The following is a 15,830-nucleotide window of genomic DNA, read 5'->3' as shown; positions in this document are numbered from 1 at the left end:
TTCCAGAAAAACATCTATTTCTGCTTTATTGACTATGCCAAAGCCTTTGACTGTGTGGATCACAATAAACTGTGGAAAATTCTGAAAGAGATGGGAATACCAGACCACCTCACCTGCCTCTTGAGAAACCTATGTGCAGGTCAGGAAGCAAAAGTTAGAACTGGACATGGAACAACAGACTGGTTCCAAATAGGAAAGGAGTACGTCAAGGCTGTATATTGTCACCCTGCTTATTTAACTTACATGCAGAGTACATCATGAGAAACGCTGGGCTGGAAGAAGCACAAGCTGGAATTAAGATTGCCGGGAGAGATATCAATAACCTCAGATATGCATATGACACCACCCTTATGGCAGAAAGTGAAGAGGAACTAAAAAGCTTCTTGATGAAAGTGAAAGAGGAGAGTGAAAAAGTTGGCTTAAAGCTCAACATTTGGAAAACTAAGATCATGGCATCTGGTTGCATCACTTCATGGGAAATAGATGGGGAAATAGTGGAAACAGTGTCAGACTTTATTTTGGGGGGCTCCAAAATCATTGCAGATGGTGATCATAGCCATGAAATTAAAAGACGCTTATTCCTTGGAAGGAAAGTTATGACCAACCTAGATAGCATATTAAAAGGCAGAGACATTACTTTGCCAGCAAAGGTCCGTCTAGTCAAGGCCATGGTTTTCCCAGTGGTCATGTATGGATGTGAGAGTTGGACCATGAAGAAAGCTGAGCACCGAGGAATTGATGCTTTTGAACTGTGGTGTTGGAGAAGACTCTTGAGAGTCCCTTGGACTGCAAGGAGATCCAACCAGTGCATCCTAAAGGAGATCAGTCCTGGGTGTTCATTGGAAGGACTGATGCTGAAGCTGATACTCCAATACTTTGGCCACCTCATGCGAAGAGTTGACTCATTGGAAAAGACCCTGATGCTGGGAGGGATTGGGGGCAGGAGGAGAAGGGGACGACAGAGGATGAGATGGCTGGATGGCATCACCGACTTGATGGACATGGGTTTGCGTGGACTCTGGGAGTTGGTGATGGACAGGGAGGCCTGGCGTGCTGCGATTCATGGGGTCACAAAGAGTCGGACATGACTGAGCGACTGAACTGAACTGACTGAAATCAACTCTAAGATCATGTATCAGATCAACTAAGATCATGTGTCTTCAGCTAGATCATTTGCATGTTTTTTGTAAATTAATTTATCATTATTTTTGTGTGTGTTTACCTAAATAGGCATTATATTTGAACACTTTAGGAAATCTAAGAATTGTAAAGTGACCCATGGTGCATAGTCTGGAAAGTAAATATTTCTCAGTAATTCTCTTGGGTTCATCTCCTTGCTGATCCAGCTTTCTTAAATTAGCGACAGTAATAGGATTAATTTAGGATAATTCATTGATGCCTAGATTTAAGAACTACTAAGATTAGCTTGTACTGGAAAGGTAACACATTGGGAAAGAATGATTGGTAAAAGCAGGATCAGGACCAGAACAAAGGCCGTAGGGTATATCAATTCCAGAGGGAGCAAAAAAGAAGTGTTTAGTTGGGACTTCATGCTGGCAGCCTGGGCACCTTGCAAGATACCAGGAAGGCTGCTGCTGGACGCCATGCCCACATCAGGGCGGTTTTCTGCCATGGCTGCAGAAAAGCATGTGTTTCCCAGGTCTGCTGCCAGACTGTCTGCTGATTAACACACTAGTCTAAAGCATGGCATTGGGTGGCATTGTCTCCTCACCAATGTCCTGCAACTGTGTGGACCTGGAGCAAGCCATCACTGACAGTGAAAAGATGGACTTTGTGAATCTGGGAGAGAAAATACTGAAAAGAACCATCCTCAATCTCTAACTTCTTATATATCTCCTAGCAAAAAAGTCAAATGGTGCGAGAGGGAACAAGAAGAGGATAGGAAAGTGACATTATACAATTCAGTTATAAGTTGGATATACAACAAACTTCATCAAGATTTTGATCTTTGCAATGAAAGTCATAGTGCAAGTGAAAGTCAAAGTGTTAGTCACTCAGTTATGTCTCACTCTTTGCAACCCCATGAACTGTAGCCCAACAGGTTCCTCTGTCCATAGAATTCTTCACTCAAGAATAGTGGGGTGGTTCTCATATACTGTTCTCTCATAGCTCCAAATTCCTCTTGTCCCGCTGTATCCAGAATATCTAGCCGGGCCGCCCGGTCATCTATCACGCACTGTTTTGTGTAGGAATCCTCGATGGTTGGATCATAATCCGTTACAAAATAAGACTGGATGAACTGGATGGTGAGCGCCGATTTGCCCACGCCGCCTCCGCCGACCACCACCAGCCGGTACTTCTCCTGGCCGGAGCCGTCCCGCCAGCCGGCCGCGGCCATGGGGACGCCGCCGAGCCCAGCCCGGCCACGCCGAGCCGCCGCCCGCCTTAGGCCCGGCTCCGGGGACGTGTGCGGCCGGCGGGCTGCGGGCGAGCGGCCGGGTGGGGGTCCTGGGCGCCGGGAGCTGCTAGAGGGCCGGTCAGGACGGCAGCGGTATATGAGAACTGGCGAGGGTTTCCTTTTGGTCTTTTCAGTCACAGATAGAGGCAGTTTTGAAGAAATCTATAAGTTTCAAAGACAGATTCTCAGAGTAAAGGATCGTGATGAGTTTCCAATGATTTTAATTGGTAATAAAGCAGATCTGGATCATCAGAGACAGGTAACACAGGAAGAAGGACAGCAATTAGCACGGCAACTTAAGGTAACATACATGGAGGCATCAGCAAAGATTAGGATGAATGTAGATCAAGCTTTCCATGAACTTGTCCGGGTTATAAGGAAATTTCAAGAGCAGGAATGTCCTCCTTCACCAGAACCAACACGGAAAGAAAAAGACAAGAAAGGCTGCCATTGTGTCATTTTCTAAGAATCCCTTGAATTTTAGCTACCAACTGCCAGGAAAGCCCTCATCTTCTCCTCCTCTCCTTACAGTTTACATCACGTTGGTACCTTTCTAGCCTTAGATAAATGATCACCGTGGTAGCCTTAGACCAAGAAGCTGGCTAATCCTTTCCATGAAGCTAATCCAATGGTCATTTCAAGACAGATTTAATGGAAACACTAAGGCTGCTTCAAAGATTATCTGATTCCTTTAAAATGTATATCTATATACACAGATACATTCTTTTTTTTTTTTAAAGCTTACTTTTAATAGGGATGAATCAGTTTTGGAATCTAAGCTGTTTGCCAAGCTGAAGTCATCGGTTGTGAAATAACTTTTAACTTCTGGAATCATATTGCCTACTGTTACTCTAAATAGAAACATAGGGAGTTTTTTAAAATGTGAGTTTTTGCCTATCTCTAAAAATTTTGATGTCAACTTTAGTTAACCTTAAATACACTGAATTGAATCCACAAACGTGAGACATCTCAGACCTTTCCTGATGCTATAGCCTTTGTTTTCCAGTGGCCAAAATACCAAAATGCCTATTGTATTTATAGGTTAAAAACTGCGTGTAAAGCCTTTGCTGTTACTCCTACTCTTAAAGATAATATTCTGTATGGCCAAATATTTGGACTCATTCTGGACTTAGGCATTTCACTGTTCTTGGTATTTTAATTTAACTCTTTTTCACAGCCATGTTGAGAGTAAAAATAAATAATTTCTGTCTGTCTTCCTTTTCACGTATTTCTGGATAAGGGATTCAAAAAACTAAAACTGTTTTTGTTTTGTAATATAAAATATGGAATTGATCTTTCCAGGGTCAGAGATGATTAATGTTTTGCTATATACTTTTATACATTATTTTCTTATCAAACTAGTTAACAAGTATTTTTATATGTTTGTAAGCAAATATGCTTTCACAGCATACCTTGTGTATATGTAAAGATAAGTATTTAATTCTCACTGTTCACTTTTAACTGACAAAGAGAAAAAAAAAAGTGAAAACTACAAAAACTGTGGTAGAATCCTACATGCTGTTCTGGTCCTGGTTGTACCCACCTCTGGCCAGTCACATAGCTACTCAATAAACCTTCCCAATAGAGTACAACAGGATGAGAATCTGAAATCACTTCCAGTATCCCCTACTAGATATTGACTGTTCTATCAAGTAGCAAGTGGTAAAACCTTTAACTGACAAGTAGTATAACTGTAGATGACTTCCGACTTTGTTTTTTAATTCTGTGGATTGTGTTTAAACAATTCAAAAGTTTTTTCCTGATTTTGAGATACTAAGTGGTATTGCACAGTTGTCACTTTATTGAATGTGTACAACAGTTTCATGAAGTTTATAAAGCGTACCCTTGTATAGCTTCAGGTGCTAGAATTAAAATTGATCTGTTATCACAAAAAAATAAAAAAATAAAAAAGAATAGTGGGGTGGGTAGCCGTTCCCTTCTCCAGGGGATCTTCCCAACCCAAGGACTGAACCCAGGTCTCCTTCATTGCAGGCAGATTCTTTACAGTCTGAGTCACAGGGAAGCCCATACAAGAATACTGGAGTAGATTGCCATTTCCTACTCCAGGGGATCTTCCCGACCCATGGATTGAACCCCCATCTTCTGTGCTTTTTGAGTCATTGCAGGCAGATTCTTTACTAAGCCAAAATTACCAAGCTATAAAAATCAGGCTCTGACATTTTTTCCACAAAATGTTTGTTAACAGAAACAAAAAATAGAAAAACAAATAACAAATTAATAATAAAACAGACATTTGTCACGCACTGAATCAGTGCCCAGTTGGTTACATGAGTGATCTCATTCAAAACTCAAGACAATGCAATGGAATTGGCAATATTAACTACTTGGAGTTTTAAGCTGAAGAAATGAAATCCTGGAGATGTCCAATAACTTGCCCTGAAGTGGACCTAGTAACCTTACCCCTTTCCCCCTTTCAAGTTAGCGCTGCTCCCAAAGTATGAGGAATGAGCCTCCTTTTCCAATAAAAGCAAAGTACCCTCCAGGGCACTTACAATGATTCACCAACCATGATCTTAGGAGCTGATAGTTCAAGGAAGGAAAATTGTCTTTAATTTTCTTATGCCTCATGAAGCTTAACATCAGCAGAGAAAGTAGATTCATCTCTTCCTTTTAACACTAATTCATCTGCAAAGTGAATATCAGAGAGATGTCTTGTACCACAATAGAACAGAACATAAGGCAAGAATTAATTTCCAGCCCTAATTTCACTTATCAAAAAAAAAAAAACATAATCAGGCCTTTTCAGTCTATTCTATAGTATCAAGGATATAGCGAATCTTCATTTAGAAGGCCAGAATAGCTACCAAAATATTTTCAATATCCACCTAAGTATAAACTCAAAATAACTCACAGAAGTTTTTAATCTCTAAATAGGATATAACTTGAAACATTCTTTTTCTATTTACATTCTCTTTGGAGAAAATATAAAGCCAATGCCAATTATACATTAGCCAAAGTACAAAAATATGACTCAAAAAGTACAAATATGAATAAAATGTGAAATGATAAACCAATTTATTACATTTACTGGGTTTATTTACATCTTAAATATATTTGACTTGATGACTACAATTCCCAGTACATATCTTTTTGCAAATAAATGCTTAATTGACATGATTTCCACGTTACTAGACTTGGAAATTTTCTCCTGTGCTCTCCTGCCCTTCAGAGATTATTTATCATTTTGGGTAACTGAGTCTACAGTTCTTTTTTCTTCCCATTTATGTGTGTATTGAAACTTTAAAAAATTATTGCTGGCATGAGTTAAAAAATTTGTGAAAATGGCAAATTATTCATGACCCTCATTTTTTGCTATGGCTCACCTGTCTTCTTTGAGATTTTATTCTCTTTAATGGACCAGCAGGTAGTAGTATGTTAACTCTCAGAGGTGATGACTGTGATGTAATAGAAGTTTCTGGATATTTAAAGGGCAGATGCTATTGCTGGGAATATCAAACTGTGTGAAGTTTGGCATGAATGGCTCCTTGTAATGCCAACAACTCAAATCGTGTCTGGGTTCTAAAAAGCAAAAGCAACTTAGAAAAGCAGAATTATTAGAGTAAAAAAAAAATTCTGTGCTATTTAAAAAAAAAAACCAACTCACTACTCATAATCCTACAAATCAATCCAACAATATGAATGAGACATGTGTTAGGAACTTGTCTTTCTACTAGAGACGCAAATAAAAAGGTAAATATAGTCTTGCTCTCGGGGAAGTCCTAAAAGAAACTACACAGCAATCGTCATAGTGGTACTGTGTTGTGCTGTGTTTACTGACTCGGTCATGTCTGACTCTTTGCAACCCCAGGGACTGGAGCCTCCAGGCTCCTCTGTCCATGGGATTCTCCAGGCAAGAATACTGGAGTGGGCTGCCTTGCCCTCCTCCAGGACAATGGCACTGTGAACCCCGTATTAGGAGTATATGGAACAGTAGAAGCACAAACAAGCAGAGGCCAAAATCTTCCAAGTGGGGAGAGAATGAGAAACATGATTAAAGTCTTTGGAAAAGGGGAAAATATAAAAGGTGAGTTTTAAAAAATGAAGAGCTATGGCATGGTGACAGGGACTCTAGGTGTCCGGGAAGCATCAGGTGTCTCGGCTCAGTGAGGCAATGATACAAGGCTCATGAATGGAACTGTGAGTATTCAGAAGAGCTGGGAGTGTAGATAAAGTTGCAGAAAGAGACCCAATTATGAAAGGCTTTAGAATTCATGTTGTTTGACATTATCCTCTGAGTAATGATATGATGGTTAATGTGTCACTGCTTCTCTGGAGAATCCCAACTAATACAGAGACGAAAGCATAAAAAAATAATAACCAGAGAATAACATGATCAGTTTTACATTTTGAAGAATAATTCTGGTGATGGTGAGTGGAGTTCCTTTTTTTTGTTAATTTTTAGATGTATGTGTGTGTGTACATTTAGTTATCTACCATGTGTTAGGCACTGAGATGGCATTAAAGTTATAAACAAAGAATAAACAAACACAACCCTTGTCCCCATGGCGATAGTCAAAGTAGTTACAAGATATACTTATTAAAAGGAGATCAAATAAGAGATTACTGGAAAGCCCCATCAAGAAATAATGAAAGCAGAAGTGACAAGCTAGTTATGAGATGGATTCAGGAGATATCATTCTCAAGACCTAGCAAAATAACTGAATGTGGGGTAGAGGTGGTTTAAGAAAGAAAAATAAGTTGAAGATGATGTCCAGGTTTCTATACTGAGAACAGCAGAAAGATAGCATTTAGAGTAGAAGATAAAGCAATTCATTTAAAAGTTAAGCTTTATGGCATACAAATCTAGGCTGTTCATAAAGATTATTCATTTAATTTATAGAATAATCCAATGAGGTAGATGTTCCATTATTATCTCATGATTCTTTTGTGGATAAAGAAACTGAGTGTGGGGAAGGTTACGATGTCTAAAGTGAAAGCGAAAGTTGCTCAGTCGTGTTCGACTCTTTGTGACCCCATAGACTATACAGTCCACAGAATTCTCCAGGCCAGAATACTGGAGCAGGTAGCTTTCCCCTTCTCCAGGGGATCTTCCTAACCCAGGGATCGAACCCAGGTCTCTGGCATTGCAGGCAGAGTCTATACCAGCTGAGCCACAAGGAAAGCCCAAGAATACTGGAGTGGGCAGCCTATCCCTTCTCCAGCGGATCTTCCCGACCCAGGAGTCAAACTGGGGTCTTCTGCATTGCAGGTGGATTCTTTACCAACTGAGCTATCAGGGAAGCCCCTATGATGTCTAAACTAATACATTTTGCAAGGAGCAGAACTGGATTCAGACTCAGATAGGGCTGAAGTCAACCATGCCCTCTCAAGGGTAGCATAGTGACCATAGCTGGTGGCTCTCATTTGGTTCTCAGATGACTGAGTAAATAGAAAGAGCCAGAGTTAGAAGTTCTCTCAAAATATGTAACTTTATCACCAAAAGCATAGTTCCCCTGTTTGACTCCCTGGTATATGAGTTTAGGTTGATTAATTAACAATCTCTTGAAAGTCATAGGCCAACACACACTTTCTGATTAACTGATTTATTGAACTATTTATTAACAAATAGTTAATAAACTATTTGCAAAATGTTCTTCCAACATTTCCTTCGAACTATTTCAGCCACTGCAAATGATATCTCTTAGATATAATCAGTGGCCATATGCACGTACTGGTTCTGATTTGCCGTTCAAATCAATGTTCAAAAACCTAAGATCATAGCATCTGGTCCTGCCACTTCATGGCAAATAGATGGGGGGAAAGTAGACACAGTGACAGATTTTATTTTCTTGGGTTCCAAAATCACTGAGACCAGTGACTGCAGCTACGAATTTAAAAGACACCTGCTTCATGGAAGAAAAGCTACAACAAACCTAGACAGCAAATTAAAAAGCAGAGACATCACTTTGCCAACAAAGGTCCATATAGTCAAAGCTATGGTATTTCCACTAGTCATGTGAGAATTGGACCATAAAGAATGCTGAGCGCCAAAGAATTGATGCTTTTGAATTGTGGTGCTGGAGAAGACTCTTGAGAGTCCCTTGGACAGCAAGAAGATCAAACCAGTCAATCCTAAAGGAAATCAGTCCTGAATATTCATTGAAAGGAGTGATGCTGAAGCTGAAGCTCCAATCCTTTGGCAACTTGATGCAAAGAGCTGACTCACTGTAAAAGACCCTGATGCTGGGAAAGATTATGGGCAAGAGGAGAAGGGGGTGACAGAGGATAACATGGTTGGATGGCATCATCAATTCAACATACATGACTTTGAGCAAACTCTGGGAGATAGCGAAGGACAGGGAAGTGCTACAGTTCACAGTTGCAAAGAGTCGGACATGACTCAGGGACAGAACAATAAATGTGCATGTACTTGGTTCTGATTTATACATGATAATCCTACGCCAGTGTGCAATGATTGGGGTATAGTTAACATGTGTGCTCTTGTTATACTTGTGAACAGTCTCTTTAGGCATAACAATGATAGGCTTTGCCACTATTTTCACAAATGCAAAAATAGTTCTTCAATGCCAAATGATATCCAACATTTATGTAGCACTTATGTGTCAGGCACCATTGTAACCACTTCATAAATAGCTCATCTATTCTTGACAATGGCCTTATGAAACAGATACTATTATTATTATCCCCATTTTATAGATGGAGAAACTGAGACATTAGGTATCTTCATGGTCACAGGGCTAGAAAGCAGCATGGCCAGAAGTAGAACCCAGGGTCCATAGTCAGCTTCTAACCACTACTCTACACTGCCTCTCACATACAGGGTCTTCCTCTTTCAATCCTCAGCCTTCCCCTTTCAGAACCAGTTGCAGTCTATCTTAGGGAATCTTGAGACACAATGGTGATGAAATTCTTTCAAGTCACAGAATAAGAGTTGGGCATGGGCTAGAATTCTGAGTCACTACAGACTCTGCAGCACAAATTTGGAGGAGCTCTGCATCACTTAGGTCTCATTTATTTTCCCCTCCATATGGATCCAGGAGCCGAAACCCTGAGGGGACCTCATGCCCCACCTTCCCCTCAGATGACCCTGTAGAACCACGACTACATTCCCTACTGCTGCAAACGGGGCAGGGCGAGAGCTGACCACACCAAACGTGACTGTGGCAGGGAAGAGAAAGATAACATGGCTGAAAACGCGCCTCCCTGCCGGTCATTTAACTGCCAAAAGATCAACCTTGCCTCTTTTCTCTCTATCGCAAGACTGAGGCAGCTTGCGTTATAGGAGAGAGCAGAAGTTTTGAATTTAGACAAGCCAGATGTTCAGGCAGGGTCCTGCCACCTGCGTGGTGAATGAACCCCAGAACACACGGATCTCCCCAGAGTGTCTGTTTCTGCATTTGCACAAAGGGGATAGAAATAATTTCACAATGCTATCTGACAGAATATGCAGAAGAACTATGAAAACTGTAAAAGCACCGCTCAAAGATCAAATGTTATCATTATGGTTCAGCAACCAGGGTTTATTACCCTTAGTTGCTATGCACATTTTCCAATTGGCTACACCATTTTGTGTGTAAGCTACTGGGTTGGAACACTTTTCTCTATTAGATGGTTCACATTTCATTAATATTTATATGCTTAGAAAACACCTTGTAAATATACATGTATACATATTCTTATAAAATGTTTGCTTTCCAAAACAGTGTTTTTCAATAATTTGCTGGCTTTATTATATTTTATAGTTCTCCTCAGTATCTTAAACCTACTGATACTTACCCAATGATACCTTTTTCTGGGAGATGTAAGAAATGTGGGGATATTATAAAAGAGGAGATATATATAGCACAGAAGGAAATATTTTTGGTGGAAAAGTCTTACAAATAGCTTGTTTACAACAAAAGTGTTTAAATCATTGTTTTCCTTAGATATTTATTATTGAAGATCACATGTATATGTGTTCTGGGGAAACCTACACATTTAAAACTTCTTTCTTGAATTACTTTCTAAAATTACATTAATTACTAAATATTTCATAAGCAAATAACAGTGAGAAAAGAACTCATGTACATGTGTTTGCCAGAAGAGAAGATCACTCAAATTTTTTTAAAAAAATAGATTTTTATAGGTTGTATACTGGAAATTAAGTTTACAATTCAGTAAGAAATTGCTCTTTGTTTTAAGGAATAAAAAAATTGTTGCAATAGTAACTTTCAAGATTCTGTTTCCTTAGAAGAAAATAGTGTTTAGTGGCAAAGGCCCAGCATACTGAAAAAGATTTATCTTATTGTTTAAGAGAAAAGTAACTTCCAGGTAAAATCTAAATACAGGTAATTAATTTAGTGAAAAGTGGCCATAATATGATCTATTTTTAGGACTTGTGGAACTCAAGAAATGATATCTGAATAGGGAAAAGAAAGGTCTGGAGAAAACATAGCAAAGTTCAAGATAACAGCTGCCTTAAGAAAGGGCAGTAAAGGGAATAAAGTCGGAGATGGTGTTTGCACTTTATCTGCAATGGAGAAATTTCATTTATATTAATGCAAGGACATTTTAAGTATGACTATAAGCTTTTTGGCTTCATTAATTTTATAACTTAAATTTTAACTCTGTTTTGCCCCTAGTATTTTTGGAAACTGCTCAGATATAAAAGAAAATGATTATGGATAACCATACATTTAATATCAGCACTAAAATAATGTATCATTTCTACTACTCTTTCATTCAACTGAAATAATAGATTTTGTATTTCTGCCATATTTAAAAGTGTGACCTATTTCTCAAGTACTTTCTAAGTAGGGAGATACAAATGAAAATATTTCAAATATAGAAAGACTTCCAAAGTAAAACGTAAATAAATATGATATGGTATGCTTTCACAAACCTGGTCATGTCCCTTGATAGAGAGATGCTCATTTTTCTTTAAAGTTTTGAATAGACTGCCTGGTGTCACAAAAAGACATACCACTGCATTTAAAACTGTGGTAATATCCCAAAGACAAATTCAGAGACACAGCATTTTCCTTCACCACAAATGCAGCCCCCAAAATAACACCACCTCACGGTGAACACATCGTGCACCTGGTGTACAAGAATGAGAACAACAACCTAGGCTTCAGTGATCAAATAGTAACGTGACATCTGCAGGTAATCCTTGGGTACTGGAGTCTACCAGTGATTGCATTGACCTGCAGTGAAAATGCTCTCCATTAGTATTAATACCCAAAAAATATTAACACAAATCTTCAGCTTTGCTGATATTATTAATGAGTGTGAACTTAGACCCAACACTGGCAGTTTTCTATATTTGGAGATGAGACGTTGAGAATATCTTTGTAATTGAAAATTCATGTCCACCAAAAAAAAAATTCAACTGAACAACAAATTCTTTTGGAAGTATTCTTTATATATTAGAAGAATTTTTTGAACTAGGTACACTAAAAATTTTTTTCTAGCTATTGCCTTTTATATTTACTTACTTGTTTATTAAAATAATCAATCTAGGGATAGTTACCAACTCCTTTATATGCCATCAAAAATAATCCATATGTTATATTTTTGTTAAAATCTGATCCATAGATCTAGGAAAAGCTATCATGAAATACAAGTATAAAAACTTAGGATACAAGGATTCGTCTTCCAGAGGGTCAAAGCTAAGTCTACTCAAGATTTTGTTAACCTTGGAAGGTTAACAAATTGTGAAGTAATTATGATTATTTTCTAAGATGGTAAAGGGTAGCCAGAATATGCCACCCCAATATATGCCACTTTGGCATATTGATTGTTTTGAGCTGAAGGTACTTGAAAAACAGGAAATATAGGAAGACAATTTCTCTGAACTCCTCTGAACTCCTCCTTTGGAGGACGACAGATCCTCAAAGGAATTCAATGGTCATAAATCCTCTCCCTGGAAGTTTCATCAACCAGAGAAGGCTGACTTTCACCATAGGAGAGGAAATTGGAAGCCAACACTAAACCCCAACAAACTCTGTCATACCTTCTCTCCCATCTGTTCTTTAACTGCCCATTCATCTTTCCTAAAAATCACTTATTCCTCTCTGAGACCTAAACCTCCTCTCCCATTTCCTATTAAAATGATTTTTAAGCCTGAATTCTAAGCTGCCTCTTTGAGTTACTCACTTTTCCTCGGTATCTCTCAGGTATATATGAGTTATACATGTTAATAAATACCTGTTTGTTTTTCTCTTGCTAATCTGTCTCTCATTATGGGATTTCAGCTAGGAAATCAGAAGAGTAGAAGGAAAATTAGTTTTCCTCCCTTATGGCAGAACACCAGAAATGTCATAAATATTAAACAATAATATCACTTACATCAAGTGAAGTACGGGCTATATCTGACACAGCCCCTGAAAATTTGATTACAGTTCTGTGTGGAAATAGGAATGAGAAATTCATTTGATATGAAATTCACATATGTCTTCATGGAACTTTATTTTCAATCGGAATTCTGCGCACCTGCTCCAAATGGCAACTTCTAAAGTCAAACTATGGTTGTGCTGCATTTATTGAAGGCCAATAAGGGATAAGTGCAGGTGATATTTTCTCTTTTCTAGAATCATTCAATATAGAACACCAGGATCATTTTTTAAATTTATTTTACTATAACAGTAAAATATGCTCATAGCAAAAATTTCAAAACTATTCAGAGGCTAAAAAGGAAAAGTTAAAATCCATCTTATCCAAAACAATCCTGCATTTTCACTCCACAGAGTTAAACATTTTATAGTTTCCTGTACATCTTCCCAAAACTCTTGTAATTTGCATTAATTTTTAAGACTCTACAAAGGTTATAATTATCTAGCTTTGGACTAAAATGAGTAGAAATCAATAATGAATATGATGCAACTAATGTATCAATTGGCAACTTTCTTACATAGAATCTTTTGATTTTCTTTTTGTGCATACATATAGGCTACCTATACAAACAAACAGATAGGAATGATGTAACTATCAAAAATGATCCAAAGTTACTAAAAAGTTTCCAGAAATGTATTGTTTATCACATAGAAAACCTTTTATATTGGCAAAATTTTAAAAATCACTTTAAATATTTTAATAAATATCTTTATTCTCAACTCTATGTGTTGATGTGTTAGTTTGTTCAGTCATGTCTAACTCTTTGGGACCCCATGGTCTGTAGCCTGCCAGGCTCCTCTGTCAATGTAATTCTCCAGACAAGAATACTGGATTGGGCGGTCATTCCCTTCTCCACGGGATCATCCCAACCTGAGGATTGAACCCAAGACTCCTGCATTGCAGACAGATTCTTTACCGTCTGAACTACCAGGGAAGCCCTAACTCTGTAGGGAGAAAAGCAACAACAACTGTTTAGGTTTAGACAAAATTGTGGCTGTTTTTAACACAATCTGTGTAAATCCCGGGTGTCATAGAAAAATGTTTGCCTACTCAAACCATCTGCATCACCATTTAGAAAAAACTCAGCAACAAATGGCACTATTAATTCTAGATCACAGTTTCCAAATAGGCCAAAGATTTCTGGAAAGAAATACAACTGGCCCAGACATTAGGCAATCTCTTCACTGACATGAACAAAAATGTTCCAAAGAAAGCATTTTTTATCCTAATGTAGGAAGAGAGGAGAAAGGACAGTAAGAAAGAATTATGAGAGCCACCCTCACCCTCTGTGGAGTGTGTTTTTCTCTAAATAAATCCACGTCTTACCTATCATTTTGTCTCTCAGGGAATTCTTTCTGCGATTAGACATCAAGAATTTGAGCTTCATTGGGTCCTGAAACCAGGCATTCTTCTCATCCTAGGAACTAGGGATCCAGTGGTAAAACTGACCTGGTCTAACAGAGGAGACATCCTAGCCATATCAAGTGGAGGAGAGAGAAAGGAGGCTGCAGAACAGCACACAGGAGGCAATGTATACAACTACGGGCTACGGGACTGCCAGATACCATTGCCAGGCTGCCAACTTACGACTGCTTTTGAAAGAATGCAAGAGATAGAATACAAGATACAAGAATACAAGAGGACGTCTTTGCTCCTCATCCCCCGTCCCTGACTGTGAGCCCTCATTTTACATCATCCCCCACATTCTTCACAGAAAGGGGGCACCGTTGAGGCACAAATGTCCTATGTTGTCTTTTTCTGCCAGCTGAGGATTAAAGCCGCCTTTCTATTTCCTCCAAAAAAAAAAAAAACAGAATTATGAGAATAGAATAGAATAGGTAGGATTTCAATTCACTTAATTATATCCAATTTATCTTTCTTTGCCATGTACATTAATTTTCATAGTGAAATTAAGGGTTTCTCAAACTTACTAATAACTACTTCCCACAAATGCACAAATAATAAAACAGTAGATACTAGGTTTTTATTGAATTTCTAGAGACTAAAATTAAACTACCTGAGAATAAAGACAAATGGTAAACAATCAACAGTGGTAAAAGAGTTCAAAAAACCTGGTCCCCTGCTAAGTAAGTTAGCAATTTTAGCAGGATAAGGAATCCTGAAAGAACGCGTAGCTCTGGTAATGTTTCCCTATCTTCGTAAGTTTTCCACAGCAAATACATTTATGAGAGCTTTTCCTCTGTTAACTTTTTAGAAACATATTTGTATATGAACATAAGGACATATATTTATTCATTGCTTTGTTTGCTTGTTTAGTCACTAAATCATGCCCAACTCTTGTGACCCCACGGACTACAGCCTGCCAGGCTCCTCTGTCTGTGGATTTCCCAGGGAAGAATACTGCAGTGGGTTGCCGTTTCCTTCTCCAGGGGTTCTCCCCCACCTAGGGCTCGAACCTGCATCTTTGGTGGCTCCTGAATTGGCAAGCAGGTTCTTTACGACTGAGACACCAGGGAAGCCCATATTTATCCATCCCTCCTCTTTATTCTTTCATCACAGCAAATCACTAAGAATCACCTGTAGCTGTTAGCTGGGCTGCATATCTACCTGAGCCTTCAGAATACATCCTGTCCCTAGAAAAACTCATCTGGGTAGAGAAAAAAGTCTTAAAAACAAAACACAGCTATGGAAAAATCAAGTTGTTTAAATCTTGTTTTGCCTCTGACTTCAAAGGACTCATATATGAAACAAACATTATGAAATATGAAAGCAAGAAAAGGATTTGGCCAAGAGAACAGAAGGATAGGATCAAAGTACAAAGTTGTGAGAATGCCTGAAAAACACTTCACTGCACTCAGAACCCCTGACTGTGCACTTTGAATAAAACAAAACTCACCCAGACTTGTCAACTAAGAGAAGGAGCAAATGATGCTAATGATGGCATTTTAATTGTTTTAATGGAATGATTTAAGTTACTTAAGCATAAAGAAACTTTTCTTTTCATCCAAAGCCAATGTTACCTGATGTATATTTTTGGATATTGTAAATTTCTATTTGCCATTAATTTTGAATGTGGAGGTTAATTAATAATTCA

At 38.4% G+C, this 15,830-nt stretch overlaps 1 protein-coding gene across 1 annotated transcript; it reads left to right on the top strand.

Annotated features, from left to right (window-relative positions):
* The first annotated feature begins 2,357 nt into the window (after positions 1-2,357).
* On the top strand, positions 2,358-4,315 carry LOC122438934 (ras-related protein R-Ras2-like). Its single transcript, XM_043464244.1, has one exon. It carries the CDS (start codon positions 2,358-2,360, stop codon positions 2,883-2,885), a length of 528 nt encoding a protein of 175 aa, XP_043320179.1. The 3' UTR covers positions 2,886-4,315.
* The last annotated feature ends 11,515 nt before the right edge of the window (positions 4,316-15,830 follow it).

Source organism: Cervus canadensis, chromosome 3, assembly GCF_019320065.1.
Source record: "Cervus canadensis isolate Bull #8, Minnesota chromosome 3, ASM1932006v1, whole genome shotgun sequence".
Classification (NCBI taxonomy): domain Eukaryota; kingdom Metazoa; phylum Chordata; class Mammalia; order Artiodactyla; family Cervidae; genus Cervus; species Cervus canadensis.
Note: the sequence above shows the minus strand (reverse complement) of the source record. Positions and strands in the feature narration are given on the sequence as shown.

Coding starts and splice junctions, on each gene's coding strand:
- LOC122438934 (XM_043464244.1), top strand. CDS start 2,358: ATGGGGACGCCGCCGAGCCCAGCCCGGCCACGCCGAGCCGCCGCCCGC.